This window comes from Phalacrocorax aristotelis, chromosome 18 (assembly GCF_949628215.1).
Source record: "Phalacrocorax aristotelis chromosome 18, bGulAri2.1, whole genome shotgun sequence".
Taxonomy (NCBI): domain Eukaryota; kingdom Metazoa; phylum Chordata; class Aves; order Suliformes; family Phalacrocoracidae; genus Phalacrocorax; species Phalacrocorax aristotelis.
Window position 1 is genome coordinate 7,891,799 of NC_134293.1, and position 23,950 is coordinate 7,915,748.

The following is a 23,950-nucleotide window of genomic DNA, read 5'->3' on the forward strand; positions in this document are numbered from 1 at the left end:
GGGCTGCTGCCTGCAGGGTGTCTTTCCCTCCCCCGGGGGGTGCTCAGTGAGCCCCCAGCCCCTCTTTGCCAGCACCTGGGGGTTGTTCCCAGCCCCTTCCCTGGGGGTGTCTGTCCTGCACCCCCCCGGGGTCCCTTGCAGGGTGCATGAGTCAAGCCACATTTTTGGTTTATGGTTTCCAAGGGAGGGGAGTATTTTTACAGCGTGAGTCACCACGCATGGCTTCGAGTGGAAAAAGCATGGGGGAGGGTGGCAGGCAGACACCCACCCACCCTCCCCTTGTCCCGTGGGAGCATCCAGGGACCATCCCCATGGCTCCCCCGGCCCAGGAGCGCATTCACCCCTGCCCCGGGAAGGCTGGGAGCCTGGTGAACCATTAACCCGCAGGGATGCGGAGCACGGTGTCTTGGCTTCCCCGGGCGGAAGGGAGCTGGTCCCCGGGGGAGCAGAAATACGGCTGTTCACTCCTGGCCTCCGCTGCCTGCCCTGGCTCCCGAGCCCCGATGGCGAGGGGGAGCCCCCCATCCCACAGAGCCCCCCAGAAACTCGACACAGGCGATAACAATTAAGCAGCGCTGACGTCAGATCTGTAAGTTTATTTGCTCAATGTACGACGGCTACATAATGACTCACATTCATGATATTCCATCACTGAGGAAAAACTGCTAAGAATGGTCCGTGTGTGAAATAATTCCTTACAGAAACACGGAGTTGGAAAAATAATCACTGATTAGACCTTAAAAATAGTTCACTGCATAACATGACAAAAAGCACAAACAAAGGCTCATTCAAAGAACACAGTCATTGTTCTCCTACACTGTAATAGTTATAATTTCACCATGACGAACACCAGACATTAAGATTAAGCTAACACTGGTGTTTTCTTTTGCTTTTTTTTCCTTTTTAAAAACAAAATCATATATAATTGCATGTCACTATAGCAACATCCATAACAGATCAGTTTGTTACGATCACTATTTGGTAGAGCAAACTTTACCCCCAAAAGAAAAAAAAATAAATTAAAAAACTTTAAAAAATTTTTGAAGACTATTTTGTCATAGGAATACATAACATCTACAGTATAAGTTAATAAATTTCAAGCTACTGTATAGAAATACGACACTAGCATGCACAATATTGTATCAATAGAGTAATGGAGCAGTAATCATTTCACTGGAGAGACAGTATCATAGGCAAGTGCATCTCTTAAAAAAAAAAGAAAGAAACGATTCAAGCTGCTTAAAAATCAAGTCCCTGACCCCCACTCCGTTTTTAGCCCTCTTGTGCCATCTCTCCTGCATAAGTTTCCTAAAGCAGCCAGAGCAAAAGCCGAAAAGAAGAGGAGAAAAAAAAAAAAAAAAAAGAAAAAAGATAGGTTTTGTAATTCCAGTAAATCACTTCCAAATTATACAGCTGGGACAACACTGCTCATGGGACACGGGGGTCAATCAAAGGAAGGTAAGAAGCCTAAAGCGATCTTCCAGTCCACGGCACGTAGCGGCAGCGCGAGCCTCTCGCCGCGGGTGCTGCACACCGTACGCCGGCGGATGTGCCCGCTCGCTGCCCACGAGCGAGGCTGGGCGAGGCTCTGCCTGCGAAGGCACCCCGGTCAGGGAAAAAAAAAAAAAAAAAAGCTTTGCCAGCATTGCCGGGGCAATATCTGGAGGCCGAGCACCAGCCTTGGCTCCGCTCGCCCCCGAGGAGTCGGGGCAGCGGCTTCGTTTGACTGCGGGGAGGGAGCTGGAGCGATGCCTCCCCGTGCAACCCGGCAGCAGGAACGGCTGTACCGTGTGTGCAACACCACGACGCGCTGTTTGCGGACTGACTCTCGAAAAGGACAACGAAAGCCTGTTTCCAAAAGAAAAAAAAAGTAATGCACGAGTGCGGTTTTTCCTTACCGCGCAGCTTTAGGTGAAAAGCTACATGGCACGGCACTCTGCAAGCCAGAGAACAGCAGTGAACTTCCAACAACGATGTCAAAATAAAAATTAAGAATAATAAATTTACTCAAAATGGGGTAAACATTACCTGCTAAGCAACTCAGATGCCCCATCTCCCACCCCAGCCAGATCAGACAGACTCAAACGATTTTGCTAAGAGAACTAAGTTCCTGGGCTCCCGATGGTTGATAGAAATGTCTATGATTGTAGCTCTTCCCTTGAGGATTTCTCTACCAAATTAGTTTCTAAACTCCTGAAGTTCACTCATTACACCACAAGCTTCCCCAGGAGAAAGGAAAATGCACCGAGCTTCCCTGGTGACAAACAAGGGAGCCTGGGTGCCGGAGATCTGCTGACAAACCTCATGGTACAGTGGGAGAAAGTCAGGCAGAGTGAAATGGCAGTGCAATCCCTGAGGAAGCAGCTGTGGCACCTTAAATCAGGATGGTCTTTTGAAATACCAAACACAGTACATGACATACAGACCTGAATGCTCTTTTTTTATTTTTTTTTTTTGTAATTTTTTATTTAAGTGGCATTTTAAGTTTAAACATTTCCCCCTTGTCTAATTAAGCTCTTAAACCTTTTGCTGTGGACTTAAAATAGTTGAAACAGCCGCTAGCCAAGCACCTGTTAAGCTGTTGACCAAAAAACTAGAGCAGCTTTGATGTTCCTCGGGCGGGCGGTCTTCTTGCCTTGGGCGACACAGAATAGCTAAAGCCAGTCCACAGGCGAGGACTGATCAGGAAGGCAAGCCAAAAGAACTAGCAAAAGAAAAAACAATCAAAGGCTTGATGTCATATGGCTGTAATGTAGAAATACTGTAAACTGCAATTTAGTGTTAATACTGTAAGCTACCCTAATAAATATCTTAACAAAAAAAAAAAATAGATTGGATGGCCTAAATCCTGGGGCTTTGCAAGCCCCAAATTCCTTAGGTTTTTTTTTTTTAATTCCTTTTCAATTTGGGGATTTTAAGCTACGCCCTGTCAGGCAGAGCGCTGCAGAGAGACGCCCCGCGACGTGGTACGGACACACGGCACTTGGACTGAAGAAACAAACGCATGAAGCCTTACTGGAACCACAGAACTCCCTTTTTTTTTTGCGTTGCTTTCCTTAAAAATGAGGGCCATTCCATCCACGTGAATTCATCTTAAAACCCTTTTATTTCTAGCGATAAAGTTAAATTAAAGACAGCTCCACTTGTATTAATAATCTACAGAACAGTCCATATGCCAGTGAGGCTGCTATTCCATACCAGCACAGCCAGCCTGACTTCCACTAGTGGTGTTTTGGCAAAAATGTCAACGAGGCAATCAAAGACAGGTTGTGGGGGGCCTCCCTGGGAAGGTGTCCCCTCCCTTTCCCTCCCCCACCCCTGACCCCCCCCCACTCGTGGGAAAAAAATAAAGACTGCAGTAGTTAGCATCAGCGTGCGGCTGCCAGTCCATCGGGGGGGTCTAGTTGTTGCCTTCTCCACCGTCGTCGTCTTGCTGATCGCTCGTCCAGAGCGTTAGGTTGTCGCGGAGGAGCTGCATGATGAGCGTTGAGTCCTTGTAGGAGTCCTCGTTGAGGGTGTCCAGCTCGGCAATGGCATCGTCGAAGGCCGTCTTGGCCAGGTGGCAGGCCTGCTCCGGCGCGTTCTGGATCTCGTAGTAGAAAACTGAGTAGTTAAGCGCCAGACCGAGCCGGATGGGATGGGTCGGCTGCATGTGCTCCTTGCTGATCTCATGGGCTTCGCTATAGGCTTTCTCCGAAGACTCCACCACAGTCGCCCTCTTCTCGCCAGTGGCAACTTCGGCCAGGTAGCGGTAATAGTCCCCTTTCATCTTCAGGTAGAAGACTTTGCTCTCGTACTGCGTCTCGCTGCAGTTCTTGATCAGGTAGTTGTCCAGCAGGCTCAGCACATCCTGGCACACCGCTTCCAACTCCTTCTCGATCTTCTCACGGTAGGCCCGGACCATTTCTATCTTCTTCTCATTTCCATCAGCAGAGGTCTTCTGCTCGATGCTGCTAATTACTCGCCAAGAGGAGCGCCGCGCCCCCACCACGTTTTTGTAGGCAACGGACAACAGGTTCCTCTCTTCGTTGGACAGAGGCTCGTTCAGCTCCGTCACCTGCATTGAGAGAGGGAGAGAGAAGAGAGATACTTGGGTTAAGCCCCAGTCACTTGACACTCCCATCACACGTTCAGGTGCTCCAGCACATCTCTAGTGAGCCGCAGGAGAAGGCAGCCAGCTCGCCGAGTCATGTGGCATCCACTTCCATCCCTGAGGGAGCCGATGGGGGGGAGGGGAGGGGCAGGGAAATCACACCATGGTCCAGTCCCCCAGCAAGAGGGGTGGGCTGAGTTTTATTCGAGGTATTCTCCATTTCTTAGAAGATCATCGTTTTCCAGAATGAGAAAAATCCTCTAGCAAAGAGACACCTTTCACCTGAGGGATGAGAGTTGGACTTCGTGATGCAGGCGAGAGGGACAGTCAAAGCAAGAGGGTGGAGATGGTCTAGGTTTACAAGCTAGCTGCACAGATTAACAATACCATAGGTACAGGGCGTTCATCTTTTCCCATTCCCATACGCACAGGGCATGCTTCTGAGATGCCTAAAGAATAAGTTAGATATTAAAATTGCAGCTGCCTAAGGCAGCTGCACAGATAAGGGCTTAAAAGCTCACATGGTAAGAGTATGTTCTTCCCACACAGGATTTTCCTTCATTGAGGATAACAGCGTTAATGCACAGCATCACTTCTACCTGCCTCACATGTTGCGGCAACAGTGGGATTAAAGAGACAATAGAGCACAGAGCCACCTCACAAACAGGCTGCCAAATGCTGCCTTGGCTGGTTCAGTTACTGGGAAGCACCACGCTTGATATTGCAACAATCTCATTCCAGCTCCCGCAACCCCATCGCTGGCTGAAGCCGCCCAGGCAGCACCTCTGGCAACAGCGAGGCACCCAGCCAACTGCTGCACCAGCTGCCCTGCCTTACGGGCAGCAGGTGGCTCAGGAAGGGCTCACATCCCCCTTGTCTCCGTGCTCTGCCGCATACGTGGGTCTCTGCACCCTCAGAGCGGGTGCAGCAGCCCAGGATGCTGCGGCAGCCAGGCTGCTCCATACAGCCGCTCAGCCGGGGTAGTTATACCTGCCAAGTGGCACTGTGAGCCTGCACAGTCGCCTCCCCTTCCCCCAGGCACACCCCACCCCACCACATACACACCCCAGGTACAGCCACGTGGGAAGCAGGCCAGCAGAGCAGGAACCTGTAAGCCTCCCTCTCGGCAGTCATTCTCACAAGGATTAGGTAATGGTTTGGATGTGAAAGGCCTGTGCAAATACTGAGTCATTTTCACAGGCGTTTGCAAGGACAAGGTTTGTTCTGGGCCTAGATAACCACATTTGTGGTGGTGATCAGGAGGCCAAGGGTTGATGCTGGAAGGTGTAGGATGGTCTAGCCCAGGATCTCATTTGAGCAGCCTAGAATGACTCACCCTTGTTAATACCATATTGACCTGTTCATTCCACCAACATCCACTCCTGCCTGCAGCTCTCCTTACAGCTGTTCAGCCACGGTCTGGCTAATGTCTTCTCCCAAAAATCAAGCTACAGCTAAGCCTTAGTTTCCCACGCAGCAAACAGAATACTCTGGTCTCTGATCCGGACCCCCTCTACTCCTTTCCTCAAGGCGGAGGCAGCAAGAGCAGCCTCCACTCCCAGCTCCCACTACCATGTGGATCTGTGCTGCTCCACGAGATGCTCTACAGCCTGGCAGGGGAAGCAGCAAACAGCCCAGCTCCACACCAAAGGGGGTCTTACTATGTAAATCAGGCACAACTGCCTTCTCTGCCAAGGGCAAAAGATGGCTGAGGGACCAGGGAAATGGGTTAAAGAGGACAGAGTCTCCTGGGACTATCAGCAGCCGCCACCGATACAGGACAAGGTGCACAGGGCAGCATGCCAAGGCAGCTCCCAGCTTTCACGCCTCAAGGTAAGTAGGGTGTGTGATGCCCGGGGATTGATCCATGTCCCACCTCTCGCAGCCAGGCTAATGGCAGCTAATTAAGCACACGGCTCTGGGTTTTGCGTGATATGCTGCTTCCCACAGAGAGGCTGGGGCAGAGCCTCAGCCCTACAAGCCTGCTTCCAGGCTGACTTGTGCTCTAAGTTCAGAGGTCTCTAGTTTTCTGTATTTTTTACAAGCCTTATCAACTTTTGAGATTACTCCATTCATTCTTCCCTCTGAGTGATACCTGCACAAACATAAGTTAAAGACATGGTAAGGTTAAAGGCAGCTTTGAGATACCAGAGCACAACGATGGTGTCTCCCTGCCCTAGAGCTTATGGGTTGTCTGTCCTTGGAGATATTCAAAACTTAATCAGGTTACGCAGGGTCTTGTCCCATCTAAGTTGCCCTGCTTTGAGTAAGGGAACCGGGACTAGAAGCATCCAGAAATCCCAGCCTGACTTACTCTCTTACCTTCCAGCTGTAAATGGCGTGTCCAGCATCAACAGCCACACAAGAGACTCGTCAATTCCAACAGTTTTCTGTCCTGACACTAGTTATAAGGGCTGATGATCACATGAGTGAGACGCTTTCTGAGCGGAGATACCAGTTTTAATTGTGGACGAAGCAGGTGATTTTAAAGCTGCCCCACAGCTGAGTCTGCAGATATTTATCACTGCATAAAAGTGGATTTACCTCCTCTCACCAAGAGTCTTGCTGGAAGACAGATTTATTAAAACTACAGGAAGTTTTGTAGGATTAGCTTTGCCACAAACATTTTGAATTTAAAACTATTAAGGATTATGGAAGAAAGTTGCCTGTCAAAATCCTCTCAATAAACTTGCTGACAGATGGAAGGTACATCTGTAGAGAAAGCCGATTCCTCCAGGGAGCTGGCAGGGAACTTATCAAAGCAGAAAGGGAACCTCGTTAAATATGTAACTCCTTTCTAGCAGTATCCAGGCTCCCAGTAAAGTAGAGCACTGCAGAGATGCATCGCAGAGCAATGGCAAAGGTGTAACATGGCCAGAGACAGGGACCGCATCCCTCAGCTCTAGGAGAGGGAAGGGAAGAGGCTGCAGTCCCACACGTATTCCAGTTTGCAACTGAGCCAAGAGAGGAAGAAAGCAAGACCATCTGGCACTTAGACATTCCCAGTAGGAAGAAAATGCAAGATGCCCAGGACACCAGATATCAGACAGCAAGGGTATGCTTAGCTGCCTTTATCAGTCACTGGAAGGTGGAAAAGACGTATCCCAGGTTAAGCTGCCTTTGAGAACTGCCATCATCCCTGCTCTTGGTCTGTCCAGAACCTGCCTGCCACGTCTCAGCACTACAGCTAAAACGCTGCTGCCCGCTTGCCTGCCCCACTGCACCAAAGGATGGGCTGGTGCCTTTGCGCTATCTGCCACGATACATGCGGCGCTGCAGCATGGGATCGCACAGTCACCATCGCACTGCTTTTGCCAGCAGCGCTGTATGGGTGAACATCTCCAGCAGACCATCCAGAAACCGCTGCAGCAACTTGTCAGGTGGATGCGGTGCCTTCACTGTAAGCCTGTGCTGGCCAACCAAATGCTGATATTTCCTTACACTGCAGGATACCAACACAAAGTAAGTTCTATCAAGCCTGAGCCTCAACAGCAAGCTCCGATATACTTAATTTATAGCATTGCACTGAACACCTCTGATGTAACATCAATAAGGCAATACCCTGCATCAGGCCTGGATTAGGCTGCAGCAGTCATGTTACAAGCCCTTTTGGAGAATTTTTGCAAACGTCTGTTTCCAGCATCCAGATTGATATTACTCGAACCCTCCCACTTCTTAACTCGGACCCTGGAGTGGTCTCACCTCCCTTAAGAAGGGCAGCACCCTCACATACAGACCAACCCTATGAGCATTCAGTCACCTGATACCGTTGCCAGCACTGTTACATGGAGTTAGAGACTTCAAATATCCAAAGAAAAGCCTCCGTTTGGCATTAAGAGGGCTTGGCAGGAACACAAAGCCATCAGCCTCTGGCTGGAAGTCTACCTCCTCTCTGGGAAGCTCAGCCATTTTTGGAGTTTTACTTCCCTGGTCAACAGCAGAGAAAAGCAGAACTTCCACTGCAAATCCCAGTAACTGTCAAGCCTTGTTTCACCCTTGTACCCCTGTAGGTCAGAGAGGGGGCAGGGGGCAGGAGACGCATGCGGCTGAAATGGAGTCAAGCCTTGCATATGGCACAAACAGCCAAGCACAGAGAGCCAGTCCACATGCTTACGCAGCTGGAAACTTGATAGATGCAAGTCTTCTAGCTATTCTGGAAAAAAAAAAACAACAAAAAACCAAACCAACAAACTAACCATGCTTTTCACCTTCCTTTCTGCTTCTTCCCACCAAACAAGCCCAGCCTGCCAGCCCAGCCACAAGACTGGTTCTTTATTGATGCAGAGCAGCAGGAGACCTCAGCTGTGGCGCCTCTTATTTCCCTGCTAGTCTGCAGGCAATGGTCTTACTTTCAAGAGCTTCCCCCATGCCCTGTCACAGCACATGACACATGTGCCAGAAGCCAGACCCTTTGCACACTGCAGGCAGCGCTGTGCTCGGCAGCTGCCCTGCCTAAGGGCAGAAGCAGAGGAGAAGACACCTAGCCAGGGAGTACAGGTCTATACCGGGAGCATGGAGCAGTCTACACTGACAGGCTTTGGCTTGGAAGCATGCTCCATCAAACCTGAGGATGCTGCCAAGTTCCAGTCTCACCAGTTCCTGCAGCCTTTGAGGGTGCAGTGTCTGCACCACCAAGACTCAAGTGCCCTAAAGCCACAGGAACAGTCCAACAATTCCCGTTGAACAAAAACTACCAGAAGTTTAGGGTTTCTACTGCTTGAAAGTCCAAAAGTTTGTACAAATCAGAGCATTCTGATTTGCAACAAAGCTCTTCAGAGGCAGTACAATCTCAGAGAAGGTTCTCCCGATTTCTCTGCTACAGCTGTGAGCTCTGACTCAGCACTCTGTCCAAAACCTGGCAGGCTCCTCGCATGCTCGAGTATCACACTGCAGCCAGGGGAAGGTTCAGCCTCATGCAGAGGAGCCAAGGAGCATGCAAAACTTTACCTGCCCCTAATGTCAGGGTCTGTGGCCTCCAAAAGCCCAAGGGTTGGTCCTACTGTACCTTCTTTCCAGAAGCATCCTAATTAGCAGGCTTTTTTGAGAGCTACAGGGGAGGTTTGCTCCCAGCCAGCAGCAGGTAAGTTTGCTGATGGGGCTTATTCCAGCACTCTTATCCTCCACTTCTCACCTTGTATCAGTAGGTCTGAATTAATCATTTCTGAGTACATCATGAAATCTTTTTCAATAACCCTTCAGTAGCTGCAATGGCGATCCACCACAGGGCTTAGGTTTACCTGTTTACCCTTATACACATGGATTTTCACTCAGTTTTATAACTAAGTGCCCACCCATTTATGGCTCCTACCTAGCTTTGATGTCTCATCTTAAAGCATACAGCAGAGCAAGCTGAGCAGACAGAGAGATCCTTCCCTGGGGAATACCATCAACATTTGACAGTTTAATCCATGTTATAAGCCTCAACACTTTTGCTTTTCTGATTGCCTAGAGGAGATCCTCAGTCCCTGAAGACACTAGACATCTACAAAGAAGCCAAGCTTTCCTGGAGAGAGAGTGAGAGAGAACCACAAGAACCAAAAACTGTGCACCGAGAACAGCTTTTGAACTTCACCAGGGCTCCTCTTCCATCAGGATACACAACAGCCAGCTCCTCCTCAGCACTTGTGTTTCCTCTGTTTTATCTACAGCTTCTGCACCATGCAATTAAGTATGTTATCTCTCAACAGAAACCCTAGCAATTGCTTTGTTTTCCTTCTCAGGCTGCTTGTTAGTCACACTGAGGTCTGGCCTGAAGGTCCCTTTTTTTCTTTCATTTTTAAAAGGCAAATGTGCTTTTGAAAGAATGTTCTGGCCAGAAGTCCCACCACTGAAATTCTGACTTGGTCTGAAGCCACTGGCAAGGGGAGCAACCAGCACGCAACCACTTCAGGCTCAAGCAGCTGATAAATGTTCACGACTACCCGCAGCCATGCCAGCTTCCCCCATCTCTAGCTGCTGTCTTGTGGTGGGACCCCATCACCCGTCTGCAAGCACCAGACCACTTTCAGCAGCCCAAGAGCTGTCATTTTGGAAGTGACATGCCAGAGACACTGCCTGGTTTTTCTGTCCCCTTCTTACTCTACATGTAGCTTCTGAAGAAATGGCTGCCCTCAAGCACATTAAATTGTCACCTTACCTGGTGGCTTGATTACAATCATGATTAGATGGCTCACAAGCTAGTCAAGAACAGCCTCTCCTTGTGCGCTCCAGGGAGAGCTGTCCTATGACACCATTGCAGCAGTTGGAAAGATGCTTTTCTTAAGCACTGTCCTACTTTGACACAAAGGAGGCGTGTGTTAAGCTAGACCTAAATCTAAAATCTTACCAGATTTCACCGGTTTGGGTCTTTCCTCCACCTTGTACTCTAGCCTTCTCCCCCAGGTCATACTTCCAAAGTAAAAGTCATACCTTTAATACTTCTCTCCTTGCTGACCTCTGCTGTCCTCTCTGGTTGTGTTTTCTCTCAGCATAGCCAGGGGGATTTCTGGCCACAGGTTGAGCCATTCCTCTCATCTCGGAGAAGACCAAAAAAGCACAAGCAGGCTGTGGGCAGAAGTTAGTTCCCCACTGCTGTCTCCTTTGACTGTTTCAGTATGAATAATCATATGCTAGTTCCTCATTTTTAAGCTGGCGAGGCCAGGTCTCATTGCAGGGCAGTGGCTGAAGGCACATGGGATGGGCTCTGCCATTATGTTTCAAATTGCTCCAAGTGCATCAAGGACCAGTGTCTGCAAAGTAAGATTGTTTATCGCTTGTAGTGTAACTGGACCTCAGAGGCTACTTAGGCACTCTACACACTGATCAAGATTTCTGCATGTCCTGTATTTAACAGCTGCTTTCATCCCGCTCTGTAGCCTTTATTGTTTAAGGCAACTTTGAACCACCCAAATCAAAAGCCTTCAAGCTGGAAGGGAGATGTGAAAACCAAGCACTCATTTCATTGGCCTCTGTAGCTTAACAGCTAGTTAAGCTAAAGTGAATTTCATCATACTACACACAGGTTTGATCAGTCCTGGGAGCCTGCAGATCTATTCCAGTTTCAGTCTGGCTCTGATCAGTTTCACCTAGAGAAAAAGCAAGTTTCAACTACTTGGGTCATTCCTGCATGTAAAAGGTCATAAGGGAGCCAAGGCAAGAAAGGCAGTGACAACAGAAGAGCTCTGAGCTGTTCCTATTCTGCATTTAGTAGCAGCATTCATGTACCACCTCTTATCTGCAGCACTGCAGCCCCAGCATTTGGTCTAACGGCTCAAGTTCTTCCTGCTGCAGAACACCTGGGTGCCATCGATTTGTCTCACCAGCTTCTTCTGCAGCTTTTGTGATAAGGCAAGCACAAGAGAACATCCGCCTGCTGTCCATACGTGGCTTCCAGGCACATTAATAGACCTTGCAATGTGCCATGGCTATGGAGTTGACAGAGGGCAACCCAGACACGTCACAATAACCAGCTGGGAGGAACAATCCCAGCTCCCCAGCATGGGCATCGTGTATGCTCTTCAAGTGCATCAGTGTAGAGATACAAACCATTTCTGAATTAGCACTGCACAGTCTTGTAGCAGGGAGCAGCTCCTATAGCTAGTATCTGCTTTTTGAGCCATTAAGGAATTATGCCCAAGTTGTTCTTGTCTTCCTTATTAACACCCTGATTCTTGTTAGCCTTACCAAAAGACAGGCTATTAAACAAGATAAAACCGGTCATAGGACAACTCGTTTCACTGTCCTGCTGCCACTAGCTGCCTTGTACCTATTAAAAACTCTTGGGAAAAATAATCAATCTCTGTCAGTCTAGTGCCTTCCTGCCACCAGATGGAGAAAGCAGCAAGTCAAACCACATCAGTCCCAGCATTTAAGAGGACTGTCACTCAGGGCTCATTACACAGTCTCTGGCAGATGGGATACCAGCACCTTTGCCTGCTGTCTACAAAGCAACAGAAGGGATGCCAAGCTATTCCTTCCCTGAGATGCGGCAAGCTGGGAAGCATCATCTGCCCGCTTTTGCCTTTCTGCAAGCGCCTTAACAGCGGCCCAAGATCAGCACCCGGCTCCATCACCCAACAGCCTGGGGAGCACTCCTGCCTTGGATTATCCAGTCTGTTCTCTGCTGATAGGCCTCTTCTCCAAGCTTTCTGCGAAGTGCATGGAAGACCAGTGCCAAAGCACACCACTGCCACAGGAGCTCAGATGCGCTCCTGGAGCATGCCAAGAGTTTTAGAAGCTCAGAGTAGATCCTTCTGAAAGGAAAATGACAATTCAGTGTTTTCTACAGGCTCTTCTGGGCTGAACTGAACTTCTCCAGGTGCGAGTTGAAAAGCTCTTGAAGGGTAGCTCTTTCCTCAACAGCATTTCTGTACAAGTTTAAAGACTTGATTTCCACCCCCTGCCCCCCATTCAAGCATTATTCTTCTTCAGCGAAGTCCATCCCCTCACAGGCTGTTTAGCCAAAGCAGCCATCCATGGGATGACCACAGATCACTTCTAGAGTCTTAAGACTTAGTCAACATTGGAGGGGGTAAAAAACATCAGTCTTCCCCTATTTATGGCAAAACAAAACCATGCTAGACAGACTTCAGGAACTCTAGCACATAAGATGAACCAAGTTTCATGTGGGGAGAGTGCTTAGCGCTGCTGGGAGCATTAGCTGCTTAAAGACTTACCTCACAGCTTCTGCGAGTACTAATCTGGCTCAGATATTAGTGCTTTCCTGCTCACCTCCAGCCCCACTACTGGGCGGCAAGTACCCTGCCACCAGATCATCAAATCCTCCCTGGAGCTTCAAGTGCCAGGCCAACACAAGATGCTTGTCCTTAATCAGCAGCTCAAAAAATGACAGCGTTACGCTGTACCCATGAGCTGTATTCAGTTGAACTGAGTAGGGAGAGGAGAGACAGTGTGCCATGGGCAAGACACCCCAGGAAAGGCTGAAAGCAAGTTCTGGCTGCTGAGCAAGCCTGCCAGAGCAGGATGAACTGGGCAATTCTTGGCTGCTTGCATGGCTTCCTCCTGCACGGCAGAGCCATTGCTGCCACGGCAGCTGGCAAGCTGCTGCTCCAGCAGGATGAAACGGGAGAAGCTGCAACCATGCAAACAACTCCCTGCAGCTAGCACATAAGTTTTTAACTGCTTCATGTCATTACCCCAAATGCTTTGGAAAAGTCTGCTTGTTTCACATCAAAGTAAGGTTCTGGAAATAAAAAAAACCCCAACAAACCCAAGATTTTTGCTCTAGGTCTTCTGGTGTGCAGAACCAGCAGTTCCTTGCAGTGCCTGTAATATGGTTTACCAGATTAAGCAAGAGACTTTCCAGAACACCCAGGTGGACTCCTGCATGCCAGCCCCACGACAGGTTTAATTTCCGCATCAGGAAGTAAGGTGATTATCCCTCCAGATGTACTTTACCCTCCCACTGCTTCACGGATTTCAGGGCTGATCTTACACACCTCTAGCAGATAATTTTATTTCATTTCTTAAATGAACTTACAGAACAGAAAGTCAAGTTTTTGCTCTGGCAGCTTTCTGGAGCACTGCAGCCCATTTTGAATTACAAGGAGGGTCACTTTACTATTCTAGATCCAACTGTGGATTTAACTACCCTCGCCTGGCTCCAGCTATCTCCTCCCAACCCTCTTTTGAAGCCCAAGGGACTACCACCACAGATTTGATCTCAGTTCATCACAGGTGACAGAGCCCCTCAGGCAGGGATGTCTTGACACCACAAATGCAAGAAGCCAAGCTCCCAGCTTTGAGGTAATGAAATATTCATCCCACATAAAGCTCAACAGCATAAACAGGCAAAGCTCCAGTGCCTTCCTCGGCTGGGTGTAAATCAAAGGCTGTTAATCTTCCCCAAGTTCTCATTCACTGCTGAATACTGAGCATTAGTCTTTTACAAGAGCAGATTTCCTACAGCACTTCTGGAGTGTATCTGTTAGCATAAGGCACAACAACAGCTTCTCCAACTACTATTAATAAACTTTACGCTGCAGAGAACCACAACTGTCCAAACAACGTGTCCATCAGCAGCCTTGTTAATGTTCAAGCTGAGACTTCTCACTGGTATTTTTCTACACCCTTGCTGAAACTATCTTAGAGGAATCAGAAGCATACTGGGTACGTAAGCAAAGATATATCCCAAGCAAGCCAACGCGTCCAGTAAGATCAGAGAGAATTTGCAAACAATTAAGGAATGTTTTCTACTTGAGTCCCTGCAGACCTGCGTTCGTCCAAGTGCAGCTGCCTCAAAACACCCAGAGACTGACTCAATTCTAACATCGCCTTTATAGAAGAAAAACATTAAGTACTCTAATCCCTAATCTGGGGATCACTTTAAGGGAATCTCATGCCATCATCAGTGACACGTTCTCCTACTGCTATTAACTAATGCACTGCCCTTGGTCACTAGATCACTAGTTTTGGGCCAAAAGTCAGGTTTGTTTAATACCAAATTGAGCATGTGCTGGGTCATTCCTGAGATGTGACTAGATCTGGGTTAGCACAGAAAAACCTGAGACCGGGGGAAGTTTGTACTTAAATAGGCAGACAAAGGCTTTTGTTTCACCAGCTACATGAAGGCATTGCTTTTGAGAGACAGTCTCATCAGTATTTCCTGCAGCCCGAGGATTGCTGCCTCATCATTTCAGCTCCTTTTTCCAGAATTTTACCATTTCTGAGTGTTTCCAGCCCCCACCAAGCAAACCAGCACTGCAACCAGGGTGAGACTCCCAGCTGAACATCAAGCCCTGCGCTCCACCAGCCCCAGCAGCTCCCAGGGCCCTGGCCCACTGGAGGGACTGGAAATTCACAGCAGATCAGGCTTGGTGCCATTGTGTACTCAGAGAGGCCAGACAAAGCCATCCCACTGCCGAGCTCCTCCCTGAGGCAGGCTCCCCACCCAGAGCCATGGGTAGGAATCCAACATCTTGACATCTGGACTCTGGAGAGAGGAGTCAGGCCTCTTACTTAAAATAAAAATTAAATTTAAAGAGCAGAATGAAAGTCCTTTTGTCACCATTTTCCTTCATTTTAGGGTGGGAGGAGGGACTTTTCTCGTTAGATCAAGCAGCCAGGGGAATGAACAAGAGAAAGCTGGCTATGACAGCACCGGCCGTGCCCAGCCAAGGAGATGACACACCACCAAGTTACACAAACTCCACAGCCAGCTGGTTGTGGGTCCATATCCTTCCCCTTTCCTGCGTGCTCCAGACCGAGTGCAGATTTGTGAAGTGCCCCCCAGCTGCTCAAAGGTTGCTCTGCTTTGGAGGGAAGAAGGTGGGAGGAGGCAGAAACCAGGAGGGACCTCAGCAATGCCAGTGCACCACCTGTACCCTGCACAGGAGAGCCCAGCCACACTCCCTCACAGCCCTACCCATCTTGCAGGGTCCTCCACCACTCATGTGTAAATGCAGTGCATTAAGACAGCACTGTGCAAGCCGTGGGCTGGGTTTCCACAAAGCCATTTTGTCTCTACGGGGGAAGAAGAGTTCACCCGTCTGCAAAGACCAAAAGCTGCACAAGGCAGGAGCACAGGCAGAGCCTGGCAGCCATGGCAGTGCATTTTATCTAACTATTGCCAGCATTAAACCAGCCGGGGCTATTTATCTGAACTGCATCCTGAAGTCAAGCCGAAGGTTTCAGAAGTCAAAAGACAAAACCACCATATCTTCACTATTACAGTGATAAATTCACAGCTACTTCTCCTTCATTTCAGCAGATGCTAAAACAGGTTTCCAAGCTACTGCTTTCCAGTGGTGACCATCGCTTGCAGAACCGAATCTAGTAAAGAGTTGCTACTGTTCTAATGAAATTTTTGGTTTCCTGACATCAGGTTGCCATTTATCTTCAGTCATGTGAATATGATAGAAGGGAGGGAGACTTCAGCCAAGGACAAGTTAGGTCAGTTACCTTTCCAATAAAGAACAGAGGCTGGTTAAGGCTTTCAGCCTTCCAGAAAGAAATAACAAAGGCCTGGACCACAAAGGCAAGAAGGTATAAGCTGGCTCCAAGCCAGTTAGCACAAAAATACTCATAACAACGTTAGCTTTGGAAAAAGTTATCTTGAGTTGCAGAGCACTGAAGTGTAGAAAAATGCCTGGAAGCATCAAGGGTGCCTCAGCTATCCAGAGACAACTGAAGCCCTACATCACAGTTTTGCCACGGTGAAGTGGAAGATGATGCCTGTAACCTATCAAGACTGTCAGTGGAGAAATGCTTGGGAAGCCAGGCAAATCCTGTTTTACCATGCTTTGCGCTGCAGCTATTCCAGTATACATTCATGTTTCGCTGTCAGTCACAGGTCAGGAGGTAAAACTGGGCAGGAAAAGCAGAAGGCAGCTTCAGATCTGCAGAGTCCTAAATGTCCTGGACACTGACCCTACTGAGAAAAGGCTCCTTTGGGTCAGACTGTAGGCTTTTTCCAGCCCCCTCTTCCCCTGTACATGCCTCTGAACAGCCAGATGTCTGGCTGGGATACACTGAGCAGCTAGCTCTAGTCTGACAGTCCTTTTTGCTCTTCCCTGCCAGACTGGTATTGAGCTCCCAATATGAGCTCTACTCACCTCTACCAAGGGAGAGACGCAGTACCAATCAGTCCAGCAGTGCTCCACATCCAAGGAGATGTCCGAGCCCAGACAAAGCCACCTCCCAAGAAGCTGGTTTCTCAAGCATTGGCAGTTGGACACACAAAAGCTTGGATTGTATTTTTCCTAAATATGTACCCTTGCACACAACTTTCTATGCGTTCATTTGCACATGGTTTACTTGGCATGAAGCTGCTCAAAATAGAAGCTGAAGAGTTCATTTGTAGAGTTCGTGCATTATACCCTGCCAGATGTGTCGCCATCCAGGGAGGTTTCTCCAGATGTAAAGTCACGGCTACCACTCTCCTCTCCCAGCCTCTGCTCCATCAGCTGCACCCTGTATCCTCAAGAGTCACAACTAGTAGATCCTAACTACAGGTACGCATCAATCAAAATAGTAAATGTGACAAGCACATCTCATCTTTTCTGATGCCTCATAAGGCAAAGATCCACACACTCAATGCCTCACCCTACCCAAATCCGCGGTTCCACAACACCTGACAGGCTGGCTGGCTTGTGCTTACTCATGTTGTCCCAGAGCATTTACTGAACCCAAGGGAGCACAAATTATTTAGAGATTTAAGACAGAAGACTGCATCCAAGGTTAAGTGACTGCTTACCAATATCAGGGGCCTTTGACCACACAAGCTGACAAAACTCCCACCACGTACATCTTGCCCTTGCAGAGTCCTTTCATCAGCACAGCTTAAACCTACCCTGAATGGCAAGAACCACCCCATCCCAGCATTTCAGCAGGAAGCAGAAGAGCAGCTTGCTGGTACAGCTGGAGTCCTCTGTCTATGCACCATCCTGTTCACACTGACATCTTTCTCCATCTCAGTTCTAACTGTGATTCTTCCAAGCATGCGACACTCAGTATGGAGTGGTGCAGTGAAATATCAGGCTCTGAAAATCCTTGTACTTATGATTGTGAATGGGCTTGGGGTCACCCATCAGCCTGAGAACAAAACCCCAGTCCAGCCCAGGCCTCCCCATGGGCTACTGGGGACCACCAGGTCACACTTACTCCAACTTCCTGATCTGAAGTTCCACAAGGCTGAGACTTCATATTCCTACCCAGAAAACCAAGCTGACCATGCTCCTGACCAGCTCTAATGCTGTTGTCCCAGACACAAGAATGAAAACAGCTTAAAATGAAATGGTCCAATAATACACAGTAAAGGAGAGATGGGGCAGAGGGAAAAAATATGACGGAGATCCTCAAATTAAGGAAAGACTTCCTTCAACCAGCAACAGAAGGTGAGGAAGAAACATGTTCCTTATCTCCCCTATCACAATCCAGACCCCAGAAAACAGCCACTACGCCAGCCATCACCCAGCAGTAAGAAGCAGAGCGATACAACAGTTATATGGATAGCCCTCACTTCTCTTGCAAGCACCATCCAGCACAATCATGAGAGCTGCTAAGAGGATGCTGAGTGACATCATCTAGTTCAAATAAGACAAGCCAAGAACAGAGTGAATATGCTCAGGAGATGCATGAGTTTTCAATCAGAAAACACTTTTGGAGCTGAAGTTCTGTGGTTGCCCTTAAATTGCTGTTCCTGTAGCCCAAGTTCATATCACTAGTGCCCAGAGAGTCTATTCCAGAGAGCAACTTTGGGATCAGCTGGTGAACAAAGCTTGGGCAGATAGAGCTTGTCCATACATATTATGAAGCTTTTTTGGTGTTCAAAAAGAAAAAAAGTCTCCTGTGAGCCAGCCATCTTTAACCACAAGCAGCAGTGCAAGAAAGAAGGGGTGGAAGGAAATCAAGACAACTCCCACCAACCTTTTTGCACTTTCAGGGCTAGCCACCACCCAAAAGATCTACTGGCTAAGCCCAAAACATCTGAGGGCTCTTGGAGAGCCCTTGCCCAAGAGCTTGACTGTTTCTATGTACCCCAGACATCTGCAGAGGATTCAACAGTAAATTCTCTACCACAGTCTCAATATCACTTTCATTTAGTTCAAAAAGAGCTATTTCTAATCAAATCCACACCTGGCTGTTACACTTGGCCAACTGAGAGAAATCCAGCATGGTCTCACAAGTCAGTAGCTTCTCCTAAAGTTCATAGATGAAGACTTACTAGGAGCTTAATGGGGAATTTCTAAGAGCATAGGCTGCTGAAGACTCTCCAGTCAATATAGTTAATGTGTGTAGTGCCCACTGTACTCACCTACAGGGCATGCTGCTACCTGTCTGTGGCTTAAGTACAGATGTGAGACTCAGCCTACCACTGTATGGTCCTGAGGCCAATTTACACAGAGACAACCCACACCGTGAACCGTTACGAGGTTGGAAGCACAGCAGGACGGCAGCTCCTGACACAGCCATCCTGCCCTGACCCCGCAGACCTCCGGGAAGGAAGCCCTGCTCCCTGTTCTGAGTCACGCTGTCTCAGACCCCCACCACAATCACTCAGGTCTGAGCAAGCCATCGCTGCTAAAGGGCAAGGGGACTGCTCCTCTGTGTGTAAGAGCAGGTCAGAAAGCACGCAGCCATGCAGCCCCTGTGCTGCAGTGGTCCAGAAGGCACTACAAGGCTGAGCAGCATTCAAGACGCCTGCGCAAGGGGCGGTGGCAAAAGCATTGATGCAGTCATTAGATGCCAACATACCCTCTCCACCTCGGCACTGGAAATGGTTTCTCAAAATCCTCCCCAGCCCCCTGGGAAGTGCTACTACAGCAGCTCACACTCCTTGTTCCCTTCCTGCCATCACAGATGGCCTGCCCAGCACTCTTCCTGGAGAAGCCTTTCCACCTCACCCTTTTGTCTTGGCTACGCTGTGAAGCAGAAAGCAGCTAATCATCCCTGCTCCACTCCCCTGGGACTCTCCAGATAGGAGGAATTTGTGTTACTCCCCCTCTTTCCAAGGGTGAGTCTGCTAGCTGCGTGAAGCCACACTATCTGCACAACCCTGGTCACCAGACACGGAGGATGATAGCCTGCCAGGCTGCCGAGCAACATGGCCGAAGCCCACAAACCCCGTGCCAGGGAAGGCCTGCGGTTCTCATGCTCGCTCTCCTCCACCCACAACGGCCATTACTGCACCAAGAGCCAATTGTGTCTAAAGCTTGGGCAGCAGCCGTCTGCTTTCCAGCATCGCCCACGTTCACTCCTCCATACCCACCAGCACTGCAGCTGATGGTCCTCATGTGTGGCACAGCCACAGCCCTGCTGCAGAGGTTGGGTCCCCAAAGTCAAGTAGCCAGATGCTCCCCTCACAGAGGACCTTCAGGTGAGTTCACGGACTCTGCCATATGGTCCCATACCTACATGATACATCGATGCAATGTAATAATCCTCCCCCTACCCTTCTTGGGCAACTTATTTTCTGCAAAGTTCTTGCAATCATCTTGCTTGTTCACCTGTGCACTCCTCACCACCCCACCTCCCCCACCCCAAAAGGTCCACAGGGACGCACGAGCTTTGCTCCCCAGGCAGGACCTGCTGAGGGCTTGGCAGGTCTCCACCTCCAAAAAGCCTCCAGCAGCATTGCTGCTCCCCAGCTAATGGATATCGATCCACAGCCCTGGTGCTGGGTCAGACTGTAAACTCTTCATGGAGCTGAACCAGACAAAAAGGCAGCTCGCTTCAACCACAGGCACTGTGGGCAGCAAACTCCAGCGAGGGCAGGGCGCTAGGAAGGAAACCACTGATGCTGCTTAGGAGGGCAAGCCCAAGCTAATGCCTGCCCGATGGCCAGCAGGCACAGCCACCACCCTGGGGACAAGCGGGGAGCTTTCCTACTCTGCAACACACTATAGGGCTGACTGTACCCCCAGGCATGGTTGAGGTGGCAAGGGACATGACCAAGGTCACGCAGCCGCTCCCCAGCCCAACGGGCCCAGCCCCATCACCCTTCCCAGCTGCGGCACCACCTTCTGCTCCCTCCAGCAGGCGAGGGGACCATCCACTGCATTTTACCAAGACACTCCAGTAAATGTCACATTCAGGGGCTGAAGGAGCAGTCCTGCTTCTGCAGCAACAATGCGACCACACGTACCAACTAGGGGCACTGGCTACTGGCACTTGCAGCAAGGAAGGAGCTAGAACTTATTTTATATATATATATAAATATTATTTGGAAGAAACTATTGTGATCCAGTACATCACTGTGGCAAACAGCACTGGGTGAATCAGCAGACAGTAAGAACCCCAGTACACCATTTCCATTTTAAACCATTAAAATTGCCATTCAGCGCAGGCTCTCAACCAGGCAGGGTTGAGGCTTGCTGAACGACGCGCCCAGCTGCCTCGCTGCCACCCGTGAGGCGACCACCAAAAAAAAATGCAATAGCGAAATGAAGCTGCAAGAAAAGGAACCTCCTTTATGCACATCATTACCACGCCAGGCTTTAAAGGGAAACCGTCCAGCATTTCTCAGCACAGTGTTAAGGAAGCCAGGAGACAGCTAGGTTTAGAGGGCAGGAGACAAAACGGCAACGACCACGGGAATGCTTCTGCATCACCTTAGCTAGACGCAGGCTGCATGCTCTCTGCTACCACCTGGGTGCATTGCAGCTTGGACCATCGCATATGACATCACTAGGCGTTGCTACGGAAATGAGTGCGAGGTCATCAGCCTCCCGCACAACCGGAGCTGGGGGATGGGCAGCACACAGGACGGTGACAGGGATAACCAAGTGTGACATGTCCATCACCACCGGACCGGCCGCGCCGGAGTTTGGGCAGCATCGTGCAGAAATGAAGAACAAAGCTCTGCCTTTTGTTTGCTGTCGCGGAAGGCGTCAATGCTCCCGCTGTGAATTGTGTTCTTACAGCCAAACTACACGGCAACTGATAAGCAGCATTAGCCCGGGTTACTGTTTCACCAGGGCCAGTAAGAACTAAAAGGAAAAAAAATGTATAGATAATCTCTAACAACACCTTCGGCTTAAACACCGAGCCTGGGTAAGCAGACTAGGGAAATTCACCCGGCGGAATACTGCAACACGGCTGTGTGCCCCAGGCATATCCCTGTTGGCTTTGTCATAGCGGCTGTATTATCTGTAGGAAATGAGCTGTAGGATCTGCTCACACAGCAGGCTTTGCTTTAAAATGAATAGATGCCGTTATCAGAAAATGCTATAAAAGCCATAGTGCAGCAGAGGAATAGCCCGGTTGGTTTAATATGATAATATCTTGTTCCAATTATCCATATTTCATTTCTTGATAAGACATCTCCTCCCTCCCCATTCTCGGGCTGTGACAGTTTTGTCTGTTTGATAAATGCAAGGTTATTGACAAAATGGTGCAATATGGGCAAACAGAGCTGCACCCACGGCAGACTGCGACATTCCTAGATCAGCATTCACTTTTCATCAGCCAGGGAGGACACCCCAGCTCCTTGCAAAGGTTCAGACCTGACTAAGAAGACAAACATAAAGCACAGTTTTCCCCTTTAAAGCACCCCCTCCCTCCCTCCACCCAGTCTAGCCTCTCTGCAATATGACAAATGCAGAATCTTCTGGAATGACTTGATCCTGCCTCCCACGATTGCTTTGTTTGCAAGATCAGATCAGAGATATGTTTTTTTTTCCCTTCTTATATTGTCAAAATGTCAGTATTGAAGGGGAGCGTTCGGTGTCACAAATCAGATCAGCCTGCTATATGCAGAGTCTTTATTTTAAGAGCGTGAAATGAATACAACATGACTCAATTCATAAATCTCCAACCAAGTGCAGTAAAAGTAAGAGCTTTGGCAGCAAAAGGGCTCCCGATCTTTGGGGTCACGAGCACACACCAGCTTCACTGACCGTGAGCAGGAAGGGATGCACGGCAACGATGGCGGTGTATTTCGAGAGCAGGGAGAGATGTGCATGCACCCCCACGCCCCCCCCCAGCAGGATTTCCCACAGCCTCGCCCCACAGGGCTTGGCAGCCCCCTGAAGCTGGCATGACCTCCCTGGGGAGCACCGCACCCTAGGCTGGCTCCTCTGCCCCCTGCGCTAGGGTAGGGCAGGGATGGGGGCACAGCAGAGGATGCGTGGGGGGCCTGGTGTGTGGGGAAAGAAGGGATGGGGTGGGGAGGTGATGCGTGGGGCAGGGCAGGGGGCGCGTGGGGCAGAGTGGGGGGCAGCAGGGCAGGGAGAGGGTGGGTGGGGGGCAGCAGGACAGGGGAGGCAATGCACAGGGGCTCTAGGGAAAGGGAGAGGATGCGTGGGGCAGGGTGGGGGACTCTAGGGCGGAGGAGAGAGATGCGTGGGGCTTGGTGGGGGCTCCAGAAGAGGGGAGAGGATGCGTGGGTGGGCTCTAGAGCAGGGGATGGGGGTCGGGAGAGAGCAGGGTATCCCGGGGCGGGGAAAAGCGAAGGGAGCGGGACCCAGCGGGGGGTGTCGGGGCAGCACAAGGACCGGAGCCGCACGGATGGCCCGCACACCCCCGCGGCGCAGCCCCCGCCCCCCCAGCCCAGAGCCCACCGAGGGGGGCAACACGGGAAGGGCAAGGGAAGCGCGGACCCGCACCCACGAGCCCGGCGGGGTGGGGTGAGAAAGGCAAGGGACGAGGGACATGGGACGGGACTCACGTTCTTCATGGCGGCCGCCATGTCGTCGTATCGCTCGGCTTGCTCGGCCAACCGGGCCTTCTGCACCAGCTGCTCGCGGTCCACCATCTTCGCGGGGCCGGGGTAAGGGTAAAGGAGGCTGCGGGAGGAGGAGGAGGAGGATGAGGATGAGGAAGGGCGGCGACGGGAGGAGGAGGGCGGGCGGCGGCTCCTGGCGCTGCTGCGGCTGAGGCGGCGGCGGCGGCGGCTGCACCCGGTGCTGTGCGCGCGCCGCGGGCCACCACAACCCCCCTGCGCACGCCCCGCCCCCGCCCCACCCCGCCGCTCACCGCCCCGCGCGCGGGGCACCATGGGAAATGGAGTCCACGGGGGTGCGGCCCTTCCCGCCGCGCCCCTCCGAGGACTCCATTTCCCGTCGTGCCCGGCGCTCCAGAGCCGCGCCGCACCCGACCGGCCCCGCCCCCGACCGGCGGCCCCGCCCCGCCCCGCCCCGCCCCGCGGGGTCCCGCCGGCCGCTGGTGCTGATTCACCGGGAGCGGCCTGGGGGGCGGGGGGACGGGGCTCCCCTCCCCGGGGTGGGCCTCGGTCGGCGGGGGAGGCCGCTGTCCGCATCCGTGTGGGTCCGTTGCTCCTGCCGCGGGGAGTCACGCGCGACCTGGGCCCACTCGAAACACGGGCCCACTCACAGCCCAGACTCACCCACAGCCAGGGCCCACTCCCAACTCAGACCCATTTGCAGCCGGGACCTACTCGCAGCATGGGCTTAGACTCAC

General features: G+C 50.6%; 1 protein-coding gene across 1 annotated transcript; it reads right to left on the bottom strand.

The window, feature by feature from the left end:
- Positions 1–581: 581 nt before the first annotated feature.
- YWHAG (tyrosine 3-monooxygenase/tryptophan 5-monooxygenase activation protein gamma) lies at positions 582–23,487 on the bottom strand. The gene is made up of 2 exons (XM_075112824.1): positions 23,199–23,487; positions 582–4,057 (listed from the first exon to the last, which is right to left on the bottom strand). The coding sequence occupies exons 1-2, from the start codon at positions 23,283–23,285 to the stop codon at positions 3,401–3,403; spliced, it is 744 nt and encodes a 247-aa protein (XP_074968925.1). The 5' UTR covers positions 23,286–23,487; the 3' UTR covers positions 582–3,400.
- Positions 23,488–23,950: the final 463 nt, after the last annotated feature.

What these genes read in the sequence shown, in the direction of transcription:
- YWHAG (XM_075112824.1), bottom strand. Translation starts at nt 23,285, where the DNA reads ATGGTGGACCGCGAGCAGCTGGTGCAGAAGGCCCGGTTGGCCGAGCAA. An exon ending in TGGCGGCCGCCATGAAGAAC is followed by an intron (nt 4,058 to 23,198) that starts GTGAGTCCCGTC and finishes CTCTCAATGCAG; the next exon opens with GTGACGGAGCTGAACGAGCC.